Source organism: Myotis yumanensis, unplaced genomic scaffold, assembly GCF_028538775.1.
Source record: "Myotis yumanensis isolate MYYU_CA2020_CCGP unplaced genomic scaffold, mMyoYum1.0.hap1 SCAF_3, whole genome shotgun sequence".
Taxonomy (NCBI): domain Eukaryota; kingdom Metazoa; phylum Chordata; class Mammalia; order Chiroptera; family Vespertilionidae; genus Myotis; species Myotis yumanensis.
The window spans coordinates 32,277,996-32,295,711 of NW_027223754.1; the positions used below are offsets into that span (position 1 = coordinate 32,277,996).

General features: G+C 37.0%; 1 protein-coding gene across 2 annotated transcripts in view; it reads right to left on the minus strand.

The window, feature by feature from the left end:
- MYO16 (myosin XVI) overlaps positions 1-17,716 on the minus strand; it is a 533,335-nt gene that overhangs the window by 185,761 nt on the left and 329,858 nt on the right. For both annotated transcript variants that reach the window (XM_070408604.1, XM_070408603.1), the window contains exons 22-23: positions 6,342-6,494; positions 1,873-2,073 (exon numbers count right to left, since the gene is read on the minus strand). In XM_070408604.1, the coding sequence (XP_070264705.1) occupies positions 1,873-2,073; positions 6,342-6,494 (354 nt within the window). The remainder of the gene's footprint in view (positions 1-1,872; positions 2,074-6,341; positions 6,495-17,716) is intronic.

Below are 17,716 nucleotides of genomic sequence, written 5' to 3' on the forward strand. Positions count from 1 at the left end.
ATGTTCAATAGACTTAACTGAAATTCTTGCACTGTTTCCCAACTATTATGTGGGTGGAAATGGCAGAATGATACACCACTTTCATTCTAGTTGCTTTCATATACTGCGGACACCGAAAAGCAGGCAAATTCCCCTTCCAGGATCCCTTACAGCTAGAATCTGATTGTTCTGTAGCATCCACCAGTCCAGCACTATGGCACAGGCTTCAGAAGGCAGAAGTGATGAAGGCCACACATCCGCTGCCTCTGCTCTTTTACTGGTAAGCATGTCATGCAGAGGTTTTGTTTTTCTCTGGCAGTGGAAATCTCCAGTCCCAGTCACTGACCTCTTCCATGTGGAGTACCAGGGTTTAGGTATTTAACTGGTATAGTTGGTAACATTAAATAACAGTCAGTACCTGTAGCAGCAGCTTCTCCATATGTGTGGGGGCTTCCTGACCAAAGACGAGGACATAACTATGTCGGCAGTCTTGTCATGTGGTGTGATTTTAATTAAGGTCATTTCCAAAAGTTCAACTTACAGTCTCCCAGGAATGATTTTCCTGAATTGAAGTTACTTCCTGCTTGAACAGCTAGAATGGATTCTGTCATATGCAACTGAATTCTGAGTGTTACACATGCCATTCACTTGCAAAAGTCCATGTCTTTACTGGAATGTCCCTCCCTTTTAATCTTAGTAAGCTCTAATTTAGCCTTAAAGGCTTAAGTCACATTTCACTTCCTTAGAAAACATTTCTATATCTTTTTTTTAAGCTAAATAATTGCTTCTTTCTCTGTGGTACTATAGAATTTTGTTAATATTACTAATGTTATTATAAACAAATTGTATCATAATTATTGGGTAACTTACCTTTTCCTTATTTGACCATGAGATATTTGAGGGCAAGGAATATGCTTTACTCCCCTTTGATTCTCTAATGCTCTGGGTTTGGCGTGTAGAGACTCAGTAAACACTGGTTGAAATGAATGCAATGCACTGAGTGTGAGAGAGTGAGTAGAGAGTTCACCCTCTAATATGGAATTTGTACTAAGTGCCAAATTGGGGAGGGGGGATACCTGAGGGCCACAAATATAAGAATAGAAGACATTAACTATAAATGGAAGCTGAACCAACAATAAGTGGGATGTGCTTCTAAGTATTAAAATATGGATACAATTTGACCTTGTGAAGAAGATAAGGGGGCTATTTTAAGCTTGAATGTGAGGGAGTTTAAGGGAATAGGGGTAGGAATGTAGGGAAACAGTGGATGGATTAGGAAAAAAACCTGAACAGAGGTTTTGTATAGGGCAGTTGTAACAGGTGAGTTATGAAAAAAAGAGAGGTATCAGCCTGGAGTAGTCTAATAGAAGCCTAGCCTGGGGAGTGTGACAATTTTTCAGACAGGTAAGAGTTATTCCTTGAAGGTTTTAAAGAAAGAAACACATTTTCCAAAGCTGGCTATGGAATTAAGAGATCTGGGAGTTGCTTTCTTAGGTTGACATGCTTTAAGAAAAATACTACTAAAAACTATTTTAAGGGTAAGTAAACTCAGAGGTCCAATGCTTGTTTGGATTATGAAAATATCCCACAGTTCACATCAGAGCTCTTTGTATGAAATCCAGGTGTCTTTTGCTCATATTAAGTTATAATTCTCAAAACATTATGAGAAGGAGAAGGATCATACTGAATGCTTCATCACCCACATTCTAAAGATGTACTAACTCCTTATCAGGCTAAAAGAAAAGAACTTAGAAGTGGAAAAGTTTGTGGGTTGTTCGCCCAACTTCTATTTATTAAAAGAAACTCTAAAATATCATAAACTTTAAAGCTTGTCCTTAAGACCTTTGGTCCATTAGTGCATATGATAAATTACGTACTTAACTTTGAACTTACCCGTCCTGCGTAGTGCATAATAGTGAATGCTGTGCCTTGATCTTTGAGGGCAACATTCCCATTCCCATCCTTCATGGGGGAATATACTGCATTTGTATTTGAGGATTCAAGGAGACTTTGTAGTTTTTTGGGAAGATTTGTTTCCATTGACCAAATCATTTGACTTTCTTCATCCAATAAAGAGAGAAATCCAGATGGCTTCTGAAAGTTAAGAATTTTTTTTCTTCTGTTACTCAATTTGGTATTTTTGTAATTCATGAATGATCCTTTATATTTTCATCATTTCATATAAAGCACTCAGAAAATAAATGTCTTTACTTTTAACACACATCTATTTTTGCTCACTGTTAGAATCAAAACTCTGATGTAATGTAGGTCCTCAGTAGTATTTATTAATTAGAGCAATGAATAAAAAAATTAAAGAGTATATTTTAATAACACTAAAACACTGGAGTTATTAAAAAGTATAATCTCATCTCAAAAAGAAAATTAAATTTCCAACTACAGGAAAGTTGCAATTCTTCTTGAACTGTAACCATGTCAAATACTTCATACTTATGGTGACAAGTTACTTATCAAAAACCAAGACCTACAGTGATGTTGGCCATTAAAATTATGACAAAATCTCATTCATTAGGAAGTATAAGTGACTCTATCATATTCCAATATTTAGACTTAGGAGAAAAGAAAGCTTGAAGCTTATAACTTATAAAATTGAAATTAAATGTCTGATAGTTTATTGTGCCAAGTAAGGAAAATAAAGTCATATTGTAGGCAACAATATAAAATTAATCTTATATGAAGAAAAATACTGCTTAAATAACTTCCCCACCTCTGATACTGCAATCTCCCACACACAGAACACCATTCTGTCCACATGGTTTACCCATCAACTGAATAACTTTTACTCAGTTCTGTGCTGCTTATCTTTTCTTTCCTAGGAAAAATTTTCTGATGCTATGTTTTAAAATAAGGTACTTTATATTACTTCTTTTTTTTTAATCCTCACCCAAAGGGTAAGGATATTTTTTCCATTCCTTTTTAGCAAGAGTGGAAGGGAAGAGAGAGAAACATTGATTGGTTGCCTCCCACAGGCCATGAACCCACCGGCCTGGGGGTGGGGATCGAACCTGCAAGGAAGATATGTGCTCTTGAGCAGGAATCAAACCTGCAACCCTCCTGTGTGCAGGCCGACATCCTAACCACTGAGCCATGTGGGCCAGGGCTATTATTTCTTTAGGTTATTCTGTCTATTGTCTGTTTTAATTTATCACATCAAATCAGTGTGCTTTTTGAAGTATGAATACCATAAAAAAAGAAGCCTCAGAAAGTGAGGAGATCTATATTGACCCTCATAGCAATTTCAGTTTTATTTTGACTTGAGGTAACTAAACCATACTACCACTGGCCTTACCCGATGTCATTTATTTGGACAACAGAAAGACATTTTTTGTGTCATGAATATTTTAGTTGTGTTATGCCTTTCAGAGTCTCCTGCTCATGCTAAAGATAACCCAAAGATGGTATACAGTTGTCTGAGGGCTGCAAAAGTTGAGATCATTCTGGTGCCACCCTTAGGGAACAAAGGTTGAAAGTGGCAGATATAGGAAGGACCTCCACCTGGTGGAGGCACACATGCCAGGAGTGCCCTTCTGGAGACATCTGGCAACTAGAGGGCCATCTCTAGAATGAGCAGCCAATGGCCTTCCGGGAAGGAAAAGGAAGAAGAACTAATGAGGTGGAAATGCACTATGAAGGAACTGGAAATGCCTGCAAAAAGCATGTTCACCACCGTAGCAAATTACCGAGAACACCTGGAGAGACAGTTCTTATCAACACAAAAACGCTTTTCAATAAGGAAATTTGGAGGAAAAAGTCCATTACAAGGAGTGTTATCCTAGCAGGCAGTTCTGCATGATACATCACAAGAATCTCAGTGTGGCAGGGACCCCATAAAGAGTCCCCATAATGAATAGCACAGAGGTGAAAAAATGTTAAAAATATATAGGTATACAGATGGGTGAAGAGAGGCCTTAAAAAACACTCAATGTAAGAAGTTTGTTTAGGATGAGTACTGTCTGGATTATTTAAAAAAAAATTTTTTAAACGTCTTTATTTCGATTTGTAGCAACCTCTTTGCTGATGAGTAAGTAAAGCAGTGATATTAGCTCTAGCTGGTTTGGCTCAGTGGATAGAGCATCAGCCTGCGGACCAAAAGGTCCCAGGTTTAATTCTCTTCAAGGGCATGTACCTTGGTTGCAGGCTCCTCCCCTGCCCAGGCCCTGGTGGGGGCTCATGCAGGAGGCAACCAATCGATGTGTTTCTCTCACATCCATGTTGCTTTCTGTCTTTCCCTCTCTTCTACTTTCCCTAAAAGTCAATGAAAAAATACCCTTGGGTGAGGATTAACAGAAAACAACAAATAAAGAAACAACAACAACAAAGAAAGTGTTAAAAATAAAGTGTGATATTACACTTTCCGAAGCTGCTCCTTCATCTATTAACTTGAAGTCCCCTCTCTATCTGCTGCTAAACACACCCACAAACACTCACAGGTGCATACAGACACGCAGTGAGGGATAAACGGGCTGCTTAAAGATTGTGTGAAAGTGTGTCCTTATTTCAGGGGCAGTGACAGACCTCCTTTGGAGGTGAGAATTTTTGTTCCTTTGATAAAGCCTTTAATGGATGGGTAAGTAAATCAAACACAAGGCCCCAATTAGTTTAAGGGAAGTGATTAATTCTAAAGGAGCTAATCTACTCTGCTCCAAAAGCAAGATGATATTTTATATTTTGCAAGGATGATGTGGTTGGTTACAAACAAGATACATTTTTAAAGCATTATAATTTGTATTGTCTCCAAAAACTTTTTCAAGTTCACATGTGCTGCATTTTCTGAACATTTGCTAGAAAGCCATGAAAAAACAGCGATGATCAAACTTACTGACTTGGAAAACTTGCTGCATTAGGAAAATGCATAAAAGAAGAACACAGAACATGGAGAAGTAAGTCACAAAGAGGGATTAATGACCTTTCAATTCCTTCAGAAGTGAAGGCTTAAGAGAGAATGAATTGTTCCTCTGTATGTGACAGGTTATCATATGCATTTTCACCATAATAACAAAAAGCAGCAACGCTGTGTGCGACAAACTGTACTAGACAGTTGGAGAATTTGGGAAGAATCTGGATTGACCCCTCCCCTCAGGGACATAAGACAAATATATGTTCATTGAAATATAAATACAGCCTATGCAAAACTTGAAATATTTGTGAGTAGTGGAAGATTGAGTGTTGTGAGAAAGGAAACAATAAGCTTCTTTTGTATTGTAGGGTATATGCTTGCCTGGCATACAGACCTGTGTATTTCACCCTACACTTAGCATGCTTTTTCACTACATTTGTATGGGTATCAAAGAAAAGCAGCAGCCAGAAATGTCCACTCTCATTTCCAACTCATACTGATAAGGGCCCTACTATTGAAATTATCTTTCCAAAGATGAAGCCTCAGGGATGACAGCCAAAGAGATAGAAGAAACATCATTCAGCTGACCACTGTATAGCAGTTAATGATATAGCAGCAAATGACAATGAGGGTGGGGGTGCTGAAGCTCTTCATATACAGTTAAGTATATATTGCTGTCAGTTTGAAGATATTTTTAAAATCTCAAATAAGTTATGTACTTATGTATGTCATGATGAGGGAGGGCTTTCTGGAGAAATAAGGTTTCTAATGTTTAAAATAGGTTGACAAGTTGGTAGCAGAACAAGAGTATTTTACCATATTAAAAACACATAAAAGAATTTATAAGTAAGAGTAGAAAATTAAATACTATTCTCTTCAATAGCTGAATGTTATCAATTTTAAACAATGTTCATGTGTTTTAGAGATATTATGGGTAAATCTACATAATCCTATATTAGTAGATAGGGGTTGCTACTTATATGTCAGATTTCTGTTTATATAATAGAAATATTGATGCAAAGATTCTTGCATTGCAAGGCAGAAACAAAGATAATTATAAACACTTGCCGATATTCTAAGAGGTATGCATATGCATTTTTCTGCCATTTTTTTCATACTTAAATTTAGAAACTTTAAAGATAAATAAAAAAGATTCTGAATTTATGTTATGATCTTATTAGTCTTACATGTTATTTTAACTAGTAAAATATAAATTTTGCTCATTGAACATTTGCCAAAAGGAGAATTTAGTAATATAATAAATGTGAATATCTTTATAACGGAATGATTTAATATATCTTGTTCTTTCAATGAATTAGCAAACCTTCAAATACCCCTTCAGAAAAAGGTAACATGCTCCTCAGTTGACTTTGAAAGATTATAAATACATAGAGTCTCACATAGAAAGATATCTCAAAAATAAGGTCTCTTAAAGAAAATTGTCTCCAAAATATCTAAATGCATGTACTAGTATTCTGTAAAGTCACTAATTATATTACATGAATACCTGGAAAAAAAAATCCAAAACTCCAGTCTGGTTACCAGGAGAATAAGCTGTTTCCATGGTAATTCCCTCTTGTACACACTCTGCTTGCTCGTGTAGAAAAAGCACTTCATTGATATAGTGGTGTATCTTCTCATTGGTCATGTTGACACAAAGCTATTATGGGAAAAAGAAAACAATTCACAAGATAATATGGCCATGCAGATCCACTCTTTCTATAACACAGATTCAGATTGGTGAAATATTGACTCAAGGACATTCACAACCAATTAGTCTATCAAGATAAAGCATTGCAGTATTGTTGAAAAGCCAAAATAAGGAGTTCCACTGGATACATTGTCTGATTCTTTAATTTAAAGAATGTTAAAAACAACAAGTATAATTATAGCATTAACTTAAAAATTTGTAGTCTAAAATATATTTGAGGATATGAAAAATATTTTCAATAAATATTTGGTCTCTAGTCAACAAGTGAAGATAAAAGCTGGATTGACTGTGACATCCCAGGGAAAGGAGAAGCATTTCTTGCCTCCTCATTTTTCTTGCACGAGAAAATGGGTTTCTTTCAGAAAGAATAACCGGCCTAAGCATTCTATTGCAGAAACTATGTCCTTTATCTGAAAAATTTTTGACATTTTCCCAAATGTTTGTTTTCTTCATTCCTATCAGGAAACAAAGATGTTATTTTTAACCTTAGTTTTAATTTCTTAATCTTAAAAATTATCTTAACATATTTTAAAAAAGAAAAGAAACCAAATCAGAATAAAGTCTTACTTTCCTCTAGGCTACTCTCCTACTTTTCTACTTTCTTTTTATAACAACAACAAGAACTCAAAACAGTGTCTCCTTATCCCAAATTCCTCTCCTTCCCAATACTGAAAACAGTGTAATAAAATTTTGCCTCCCTGGTACCATGAAAATTGCTTTTGTGGAAGCCACTAGTGATGGGTGCAATTCTAAATCCAATGTTCAATCCTCAGTGTTCACTTTCCTTGACATGCCTGCCATATGTGACAATGATTCCTCCGCTTCCATGGAGCACCGTCTCACCCGTCTTCCAGAACATCATTCTCAGCCCCCTACCTCACTAGCCACTCCTATGTCCTTCTTCCAGGACATCACCCTTAGCCCCATACCTCACTAGCCACTCCTGTGTCCTTCTTTGACTCCATCCTGGTGTTCCAGGGCTCAGTGCTCGAGCCTTGTTTCTTCCCTATCTACACCCATTTCTTAATGAACTCACTCAGTCTCACAGACCATCATGTTCTCCCACCTGCAACCTAACCACTGTTATACTAGGTAAAATCTAAAAGCCACTTAGAAATATTTAGAATTCTGTAACTCCCTGAAAATAACTAAAGGTGAATAATTTATATAAATCAAAATAACAGAGAAAGGTAATAAAAAAGAAGCATGAGTTTGGCCAGTGTTGCTCAGAGCATCAACCTATGAAGCAGGAGGTCACGGTTCGATTCCTGGTCAGGGCACATGTCTGGGTTGCAGGCTCACTCCCCAGTAGGAGGTGTGCAGGAGGCAGCGATTAAATGATTCTTTCTCATCTTTGATGTTTCTGTCTCTCTCTTCCTCTCTGAAATCAATAAAAATATATATATTTTTTAAAGCACGAGGAAACTTTGTGGGGTGATGTGTTCATTATTTTGGTGGTGTTCGTGCTTTCAGAGGTTTGTATATATGTCAGCACTTATCAAACTGTATACTTTAAATATGTGCATTTATTATGTTAATTATATCGCAATAAAACTTTTAAAAATAGTAGTTTAAGGCCTCTATCCAAAAACTTTACTAAGACAAAATGCATATTCCTAGAAATTAACCCTCACTATTCTCATTCCCCAGATCTAGGGTAGGACCCAGAAATCTGCATTTGCAACAAGCCCTTCAAGTAATTCTAATGCAGGTTGTCCTTAAACCAACATCTGTGGAACACTGGTCTTTGGGAGGAAGGGTTTCTGGAACAAAGGTGTGACTAGAATGTTGTTTTTGGGGAAAACAGTAACTTTTTCTATTAGGGGTGTTACAGCTTTCTATTTTATGCCTCTAGCACTCATACTCAATTACCATAAAATATATTTAGTATAGTATTAATAGTTTAAAGGCAAATGTAAATCATAGTTTCCCCCATCTTATCCTATATAATACAGAGGTAATATGCAAATTAACCCTCACACCCTCACAAAGATGGCAGCCTAGGAGGCGGAGCTTTTGACACTGACTGGCATAGAAACAGACAAATCAGAACCTAATCTGGGTGAACTGTGGAGGCAGAACCTAATGTGGGGACTGAGGAGGGGTTTTAAGGGCAACAGCTGTTTGGTGTAAGGTGTAAGAAAGCGGTTCAATTTTTCAATGACCGGTTTGGCAGTATAGTGCATATGGCTGGCTATCAGTCCAGATATAGGGATTATGTATTTTTGTCTGCCAAGAGAATCTCCTGCTGCTGAAAAAGCCCCCTCTCCCCATTTAAGCAATCCTATCCTATATAATCTATCTATACTAATAAAAGGGTAATATGCTAATTAGACCGAGTCGACCAGCCATCTTCCAGATGTCTGACTTCCTTCTGAACAAAGCCATGGTGGTGAGAGCTGAGGCAGAGGCAGTTAGGGGTGATCAGGCCGGCAGGGGAGGGCAGTTGGGGGAGAGATCAGGCTGGCAGGGGATGGCAGTTGGGGGCAACCAGGCCGGCAGGGGAGGGCAGCTGTGGGCAAGATCAGGTCGGCAGGGGAGGGCAGTTGGGGGTGAGATCAAACCAGCAGGGGAGGGCAGTTAGGGGCGATCAGGCAGGTAGAGGCAGTTAGGGGCGATCAGGTCAGCAGTGGAGAGCAGTTAGGGGTGAGATCAGGCTGGCAGGGGAGGGCAGTTAGGGGCGATCAGGCAGGCAGGCAGAGGCGGTTAGGGGTGGTCAGGCAGGGAGAGGGGTTAGGGGCAATCAGGCAGGCAGGCAGTTAGGAGTCAGAAGTCCCAGATTTTGAGAGGGATCACCCTGCTAATCTCATCACCCTGCTAATCTCATCATGATTGCTAAAACTCAAAATGATTGCAGGCCCCTGGTGTCCAAGGCTATCACAAGAGTTGGGGGCAGAATGGGACAGGGCAACTGAAACACCACACAGGGAGGGAGACCCTTTCCACCCGGCCTGGGCTCCACCATTCATCCCCGCCCACAGGGAGGCCCTGCCCACCCTTCTGGGGCTCTGGGATCAATGGAAGAGCAGAGGGAGACCCTTCCCACCTGTCCTGGCTCTGCCATTAATCACCACTTATGGGGAAGCCCTGCCCACCTGGCCGGGACTCTGAATGGGCCCCATTGCTGCCCACAGGGAGGCTCTGTCCACCCTGCCCACCCTGCCAGTGCTTTGTTATCAATGCTACATAGAGGGAAGCCCTATCAACCTGGCCAGGGCTCTGCGATGGGCCCGCCCAGCCTTGGCAGCTTGCCTCGGCTCTCGCAGCCACGGCTTTGTCTGGAAGGATATTCGGGGGGTCATCTGGAATATGTCCGGTCTAATTAGCATATTACCCTTTTATTAGTATAGACACTAGAGGCCCAGTGCACAAGGTTCACAGTTGGGAGCCCTCGGGGGATGTCCAACTGCCAGCACAGGGAGCAGGCCTAAGCTGGCAGTTGGACATCTTTAGTGCTGCTGCAGAGGCAGGAGAGGCTCCTACCACCAAAGATGCTCTCCCAGCCTTGAGCCCAACTTCTGGGCTTCTGGCTGAGCGGTGCTGCCCCCGTGGGAGCACACTGACCACCAGGGCCCAGCTCCTGCGTTGAGCATCTGCCTCCTGGTGGTCAGTGCACGTCATAGCGAACAGTCCTTCCACTGTTTGGTCAATTTGCATATTAACCTTTTATTATATAGGATAATAGATTGAGAATACTCAATAAAGTAGAAATACACTAAATAAAAATTTAAATAACTTTATTAAAAATAAGACTTATCTATACAGCATAACTTGATATCTAAAGAGTAACAAATATAATTCTTAGCTCCAGGTCAGAAATGATGACCCAGGACTATTGCCCTTGTTTCCAATACTTTTTTTGCACTTCTGTTTCACAGTGAAAAAATGGTTTCTGTGATTTGATGATAAATAAATGTCTATAGTTTGAATTAGCTTCCCTATTGCTTCCAATTACAAAATGAAATCTAAGTGAAAAGTAGAATATGAACCACACCACATTGGTTCTGTCTTGGAAGTTATTGTAAAACCTAAAATATATAATAAAGTAAAATAAAATAATAAAATAAAATTGAGAGAATTTTCTTAAACTTAGAGTCACTCTTTGCATCATTTTCTTCTTCCTAGCCCTCCATGCATGATATCTGGAATTACTTGAATTTTCTTATTTCTAAATGACATGGCCAGTAGTTATAGAACTTTTCCTCCCTGCCTCTTGACAATTAGATTTCATGAGTTATACACAAACCTGGAAGTTTTATATATTTAAAACTAAACGTTTCTTAAACTTGCACTTTTACTGGTTAATTCTCTGAATATAAAAAATGCTAGAACTACAGTCACTTCAGGTGAGAACATAGCATATAGAAAATTTAACTTGACATGCTTGGTTGTCGAGGCAAAAATAACTGAATATGAATACAGACCAACAAATTCTGTATATTATGGCTAGCAAAGGGATGGATGGAATACAGAAACATATGTACTTCCTTATAACTCCTACAGTCTAGCACATTCATCCTCTTGTATTTTTTCATCAAAACTAAGTGGTATCAGTAGATTAATAGCTTTGTTTATATCTAGGAATGATTCTGGAAAGACAAATCATTTTCCATAAAACTGTGTAGCATCTGTCCACAATAGTATCCCCACTGTGAAAGAAAAACATTTAATTATCACTCTCATTTTAATAATAATCAAAAACATAAAGTTCTGTTGTGAGAGCAAAAAAAAGAGAAAATTTTAAAATTTAGTTCACTTTGCTTAAAAAATATTTTAAGGCTTTCCACTAATCTAGTAATGTGTTCAACCCTCTAATGCTAAAGTAATTTTGTTACTAAAAATTAATAAAATTGTTAAGTGTGGGATGAAATACTTACAGAAAATGAATTACTCCATTATGGAATAGAACCATTAAAAAATGTTCTCTTTGATTATAAGATATACACCACTGTAATTATTTTAACTTTTGATTTTAAAAAGTACATTAAATCATTTAAGATAATACAAATAGATCTTCTATCTCGGGGGCTTGATTTAAAGTTGTTATGGAAGGTGTACCTAAATACAATATATTTTAAGAAATAGATTCCTCCAGAAGTAAATGCTGAAGCCATGAAATATAAGGAAATGTATGTTACTGTATGAAACAATAAAAAGTAATCTAATAAAGGATTCCAAAATAAGAACATTAGTGGCCGATTCTCTATTGTACAAGAAATGTCCAAATTATATGACACTTATCTTTCTCCTCATTTTGAGATTCTCTAATTGAAAATGCTTAGATAGATGTGAATGCTTCAAATGTTTAATAGACTTCTCTTATCATTTTGCATTCAGAATAGACTGTAGCTCTGTAGCTACAAAAAAAATTACTTTTGATGACATCCTGAATAAATCCTCTTGCTCTTTTTTATAGAATTTATTGATGTGACTTTTGTTAATAAAATTATATAGGTTTCATGTGTACAATTTTATAATACATAATCTGTATATTGTATTTTTTGTTCAACACCCCAAATCAAGTTTCCTTCCATCATCACCTATCCCCCCTTTATCCTCTTCTACCTCCCTCACCCCCATCTTTCCCACTGGTAATCACCATACTGTTGTTTATGTCTTTGAGGTTTTCTGTTGTTTGTTTTTTGCTTAATCCCGTCACCTTTTTCACCCAGTCTCCCAACCACTCTCCCCTCTGAAAGCTGTCAGTGTGTTCTCTGTATGTATGAGTCTGTTCTATTTTGTTTGTTAGCTTATTTTGTTCATTAGATGCCACATGTGAGTGAAATCATATGGTACTTGTCTTTCTCTGACTGGCTTTTTTCACTTAACATAATACACCCCAGGTTAATCCTCACTGTAATAAAAAGTATGATTTCCTCCTTTTAATGGTCAAGTAATATTCCATTGTGTAAATACACCACAGTATTTTATCCACTCATCTACTGATGAACACCTGGGCTGCTTCCAAATCTTGGTTACTATAAATAACACTGCAATGAACATAGGGATGCATACATTTTTTTCAACTAGTATTTCCTGCTTCTTCAGATATATTCCCAGAAGTGGAAATGCTGGGTCATAAGGCAGTTTCATTTTTAATTTTTTGAGGTAACTCTATACTACTTTCCACAGAGATTAATATCCAAAATTTATAAAGATCTTATAAAAGCCAACACCAAAAATTAAACACAAAAAAAATCAATTAAAAAATGGGCAAAGGGCCTAAATAGACACTTCTCCAAAGAGGACATACAGATGGCCAAGAGTCATATGAAAAAATGCTCAACGTCACTAATCATCAGAAAAATGCAAGTGAAATAAGCCAGTCAGAGAGAAACAAGTACAATATCATTTCACTCATATGTGGAATTTAATGAACAAACTGAACTACTAAGCAAAATAGAGACAGACTCATAGACAGTGGGCAAACAGCTCTGGTTGTGTGTGTGGTGGAGTGTTGAGGGGTGGTAGAGGGAATGAGTGAAAAAGAAAAAAAAAAAAGGGAAGAACTCATGGACCTGGTCAATAGTGTGGTGATTTCAGGGGTGGTAGTGGATGGAGGTGGAAGAGAGCATAGAGAGGATAAATGGTGATTGAAAGAATAAAAAATAAAAGCCACAATATCACCTCACACCTGTCAGAATGGCTATCATCAATAAATCAACAAACATATGACAGGTACTTCACTAGCAAAGAAATACAAATGGCCATTACACACAAAAGATTAAGCTCACTAGTAATCAAGAAACCACAACACCAAGTACACCTCCATGGCAGTGATAAGAACTACATTTATTCTTATTGAAATTACTGTCAGCTTGGGGTGGTGAACACACAATACAATACCCAGATGATTTACTGAATTATATACTTGAAACCTGTATACTTTTACTAACCAATGTCACCACCAATAAATTCAATCAAATTTTTTAAAAGGACATGTATAAATAAATAAATCAACAAACAACAAGTGTTGGCAAGGATGTGGAGAAAAGGGAACCCTCGTGCACTATTGGTGGGAATCCCCTTGCTCTTGACCTTCTAACAGCTGACATCTCTGTATGTATGCCTAGAGTAGTGTTTTGACTAACTTGAGCATTTTTATAATAACAAGAAGGCATTTAATTATTTTTACTTACTAACATTTTATTAAACTGAATTATGGCTTTACTGAATTGCTCTGCTGTTTTAATCAAAATGATGATACCAAGTATAAAATATGAACAAAGCTAGGTAAAATTAGGAAGAACTGGAAGAAGTCAAAATTCCACTCTTCTCTTTTTTCCTTTCTTCGTCCCCCGCACACCCCCACCCCCACAAGGAAGGTATAAAGCAATCTGCCCACTTTTTCTGCCCATGGGAAAGGGCTTTGGACTGTGCTTTTGAATAGAGCCACTCGAATTGTTACTCTCCTGGTCAAAATGATTCTTAAAACATACAGCTTTCTCTACTGAGTTTTTAATAATTTTGAAGCTGCAGCACTGGGTGTTACTTTGTGTTATAGGATGATCCTTACGGGGGGGGGGGGGAGTAATTTATTAAAATCCCCCAGGGAAAATGCCAGCTCGCTGTGTAAAACTGAGTGGCCTGTGGAGTGATTTTTGACTCATAGCTTTAATTACAGCGGTGCTTTCCGGAAGGGAACATGTATTTGTGTTTCTAACAGAGGAGAGCGATGCTGGGTGGTAAAGGGAATCACTGGGAGCACATGCAGTTCAGAATAGAATGTTTTCAAACTCACTGTGAAGTAATGTGTAGATTAATATATTTTTTTACCCAAACAGTTTGCCTTTCCCTATTCTAAACTGTTGAAAGCACTCACTGTTTGAACCAAAGTTAAAATATAAAAGAAGTACTATAACATGAACTTTAAAACTGCCAGGAAGTATACTTAGGGGACCAATACAAACAGAGCATCCTATGTCAGATACCAAGTTGAAAATTGGAAGAATGTATCCCACCAACCAAATGGTAGCCAAAATCACGGCAAGAACCACTTTATTCCTGATTTATCTTCACTGAACTGTGTTGTATATATGTATGTGGGTGTATGTTAAACAGAACCATAGAAAGATTTTTATAGGAAAATTAGTTTATGTATTAGAAGCATAAATATGCATCAATAATTGAGAATATCATGGACTTCAATGCAAAAACAATCATTATTTTTACTTTTCAACTCTATCCACCAGAATTGTGTTTGGGTTTCTTTAGGTTTCCAGATATTACAGTGGACTTGAATGTGGGTGAAAGGTGAGGATTCATAGATGAGAATGAACAGCTATTAAGTACTGCTTAATTAGCATGCACTTTGTACATAAAGTGCTGTTGCTAACAGGTTTAATAATAAAAATTACGCACCCTTTGAAAACACGTTTTAGTAACAGAACATTATTGCTTATCCAGATGGCCTATCATTTGTATTAATGACAAACTTAATTTCTTGAGTAAATTTTTACCAACTGTTCTCCCTTTATTACTCAGTGAAATATATCAGAAGCACAAATATAATGGAGCATGACATATACATCATGGAATTAAAGTGGGAGATTAATTAAATCTGACTCTAGTTAAAGGCAGAGCCCCAGGCGCTGGACAGTGATTTGCAATCTTAGTGCACACTGGAATTAACTGGTGGCTTTTTTAAAAAGGCCGGTGTCCCCACCTGACCCCAAACCAATTAAATCAGAGTGGGGTCCAGGCATTGATATATGTTAAAAGCTTTCCAGGTGATTTTAATATGTAGACATGGCTAAACACATTGAGGTAGATGATGGAACAGAGCATACACAATCCATTAACTGATTTGCTCATTAATTACTATACATATAAACATATATATGTGAGTATATATGTATAGTAATTGTGTATATATATCTACATATATATGTACATGAGAGAGGAGGAGGATATTAGTTTTCAGATATTCAGTATTTTTCAAATATATTCATCAAAACACTAATTGTATAAGATGTAAATTACTAATGTCTAGAAAATAATAAAATAGAAGCCTATTGGAGAAACACAGGGCTAAGCTAATGAGCTTCTCTGCAAGACTTTTTAGGGCCTTTACTGTGCCGAGTGTACTGTGAGTCTCCAACTCACTTTTTAGAATTCCTGGTGGTTTATGGGACTGTTTTATGTTTTTCCCTCAAGTGAAGGACAGTATCTCTTCTGATCAGTTTCATTTGTAAGATTCTATAGTTTATTTTGCCTTCTTTGAATTTCCTATGATTGCAGAGCCTTTCTATTCTTTCTCCATCCTTGTTTGGGGAAAGTCATTTATATTTATTTAAAATAGTATGTTTTGGAGAATATTAAACAGTGAAGAGGATAATGTAATGGACTTCCTTCTACCATCAATCATCTTCCACAATCATCAACAATTACCAACTCAATGCTAATTTTGTTTTATCCATTTCCCTAATACACACAAAACTAGTCTCATTTAAAGTAGTTCTCAGACATTGTGTCATTTAACTGGAAAATGTTTTGGTATGATTCTCTAAGATATTAGAACTTAAAAATACATCCATATTTCCTTTATCACACACTATTTCTATCAACATTAACTTCTTAATTTCTCAAATATCTAGATTTCACATTACATCCATAACTCATATTTTTAATATTTAAACAAATCAGGATCTACATAATGTACAAATAATTAACTGACTTGTGTATCTCTCATATCTCTTTCAATCTATAGGTCACTCTTCTGCTTTTAATTTTTTACTCTTGTATTTTATATGTTGAAGAAATTACGCTATTTGTCCTGCACAGTTTCCCATATTCTGGATTTTGCAGCGTGCACTCCCTAGTTTTAACATGTTATGCTGTCCTCTGTTCCTGTTAATTAGTAGTCAGCTCACAAAACTTCATTATATTTAGAATTTCTCCTTTTTTCCTTCCTTCCTCCCTTCCTTCCTTCCTCCCTCCCTTCCTTCCTTCCTTCCTTCCTCCCTCCCTTCCTTCCTTCCTTCCTTCCTTCCTTCCTTCCTTCGTTCCTTCCTTCCTTCCTTCTTACCTTTGCTTTCCTTTTTGGCAAGAACACTTGACATACATCTTGTGTTTGTTGTCACTCCTTTGGTAATGTTAGTAATGATTGATACTCATTGCCTAGCTTCATTACTTAGTAGGAGCTGCAAAATTGAATTGCTCTGATTCTGTCATCCGTTCTTCATTTATTTGTAGTGGGACTGCATCAAGTTATATTTATAAATTAATCTAGAGAGAATCAGCATCTTTATAATATTAACCCTTTCTCTCTAAAAATGCAGTATATCTTTCCATTTCTTTAAGTATAATTATGTGACTTTCCAGAGCATTTTACAGATTCCCTCACTTAGGGCTATTTACTCATTTTTAACAATGTTTTCTTCCATCCATCTTCTGAAAAGGTGTTTTAAAAATATATAAAAGTCATTGGTTTTACATGCAGATTTTATAACTTTAACAAGTTCTCTCATTGTTTTCATTCATTCGTTTTCTTAATATATAATCATCTCTGGAAGTAGAAATATTTTTTACCACACCTTTCTACTTTTTGCCTTGAATTGCTTTCTCTTTTCTAACAACACTGGCATTGAAATGTGTAAGAAGGTACCCCTTTTTTATCATCTTTGTACTTATCAAGCATTATAAACTGGAATTCACTGCATAATGCTGAAGAGTCAACTGGAGAGGCTTTCCTTTGAATGGCTTAGGAGATATCCTTACAGTGCTAGAGATCAACTTCACATAATAAAAGAGAGTTTATAAAGTTTATGTTACCTAACAGAAAGTAAGCTGATAATAATGTAATTACTTAATCAAGGTAATACATGCAGAGCCTCTCCGTAGGTACTTAGGTACTTCAGGACTCAATTTTAGCATGCCCTTCTCCACTGAACCATCAGAGTAATGCTGATAGATACGGTGTTTGTTACTCTAAATATGGTGTTTATTATAATATATGAAATAGCTCAAAGTAAAAGTTATTAAGAGTCAAAGAAAATGGGATTAACACTTCCTATGAGCTGAAACAAATTATTATCAAAAGGATCACAACCATTCATCTAATCTTTTAGAGCAGTGGTTCCCAACATGGGGCACACACCCTAAGGGGGCAATTTGACTTTTAAGGGGGGTAATTCAAGAATGAGTTATTAACAGTGAATTTTTTTCATTCC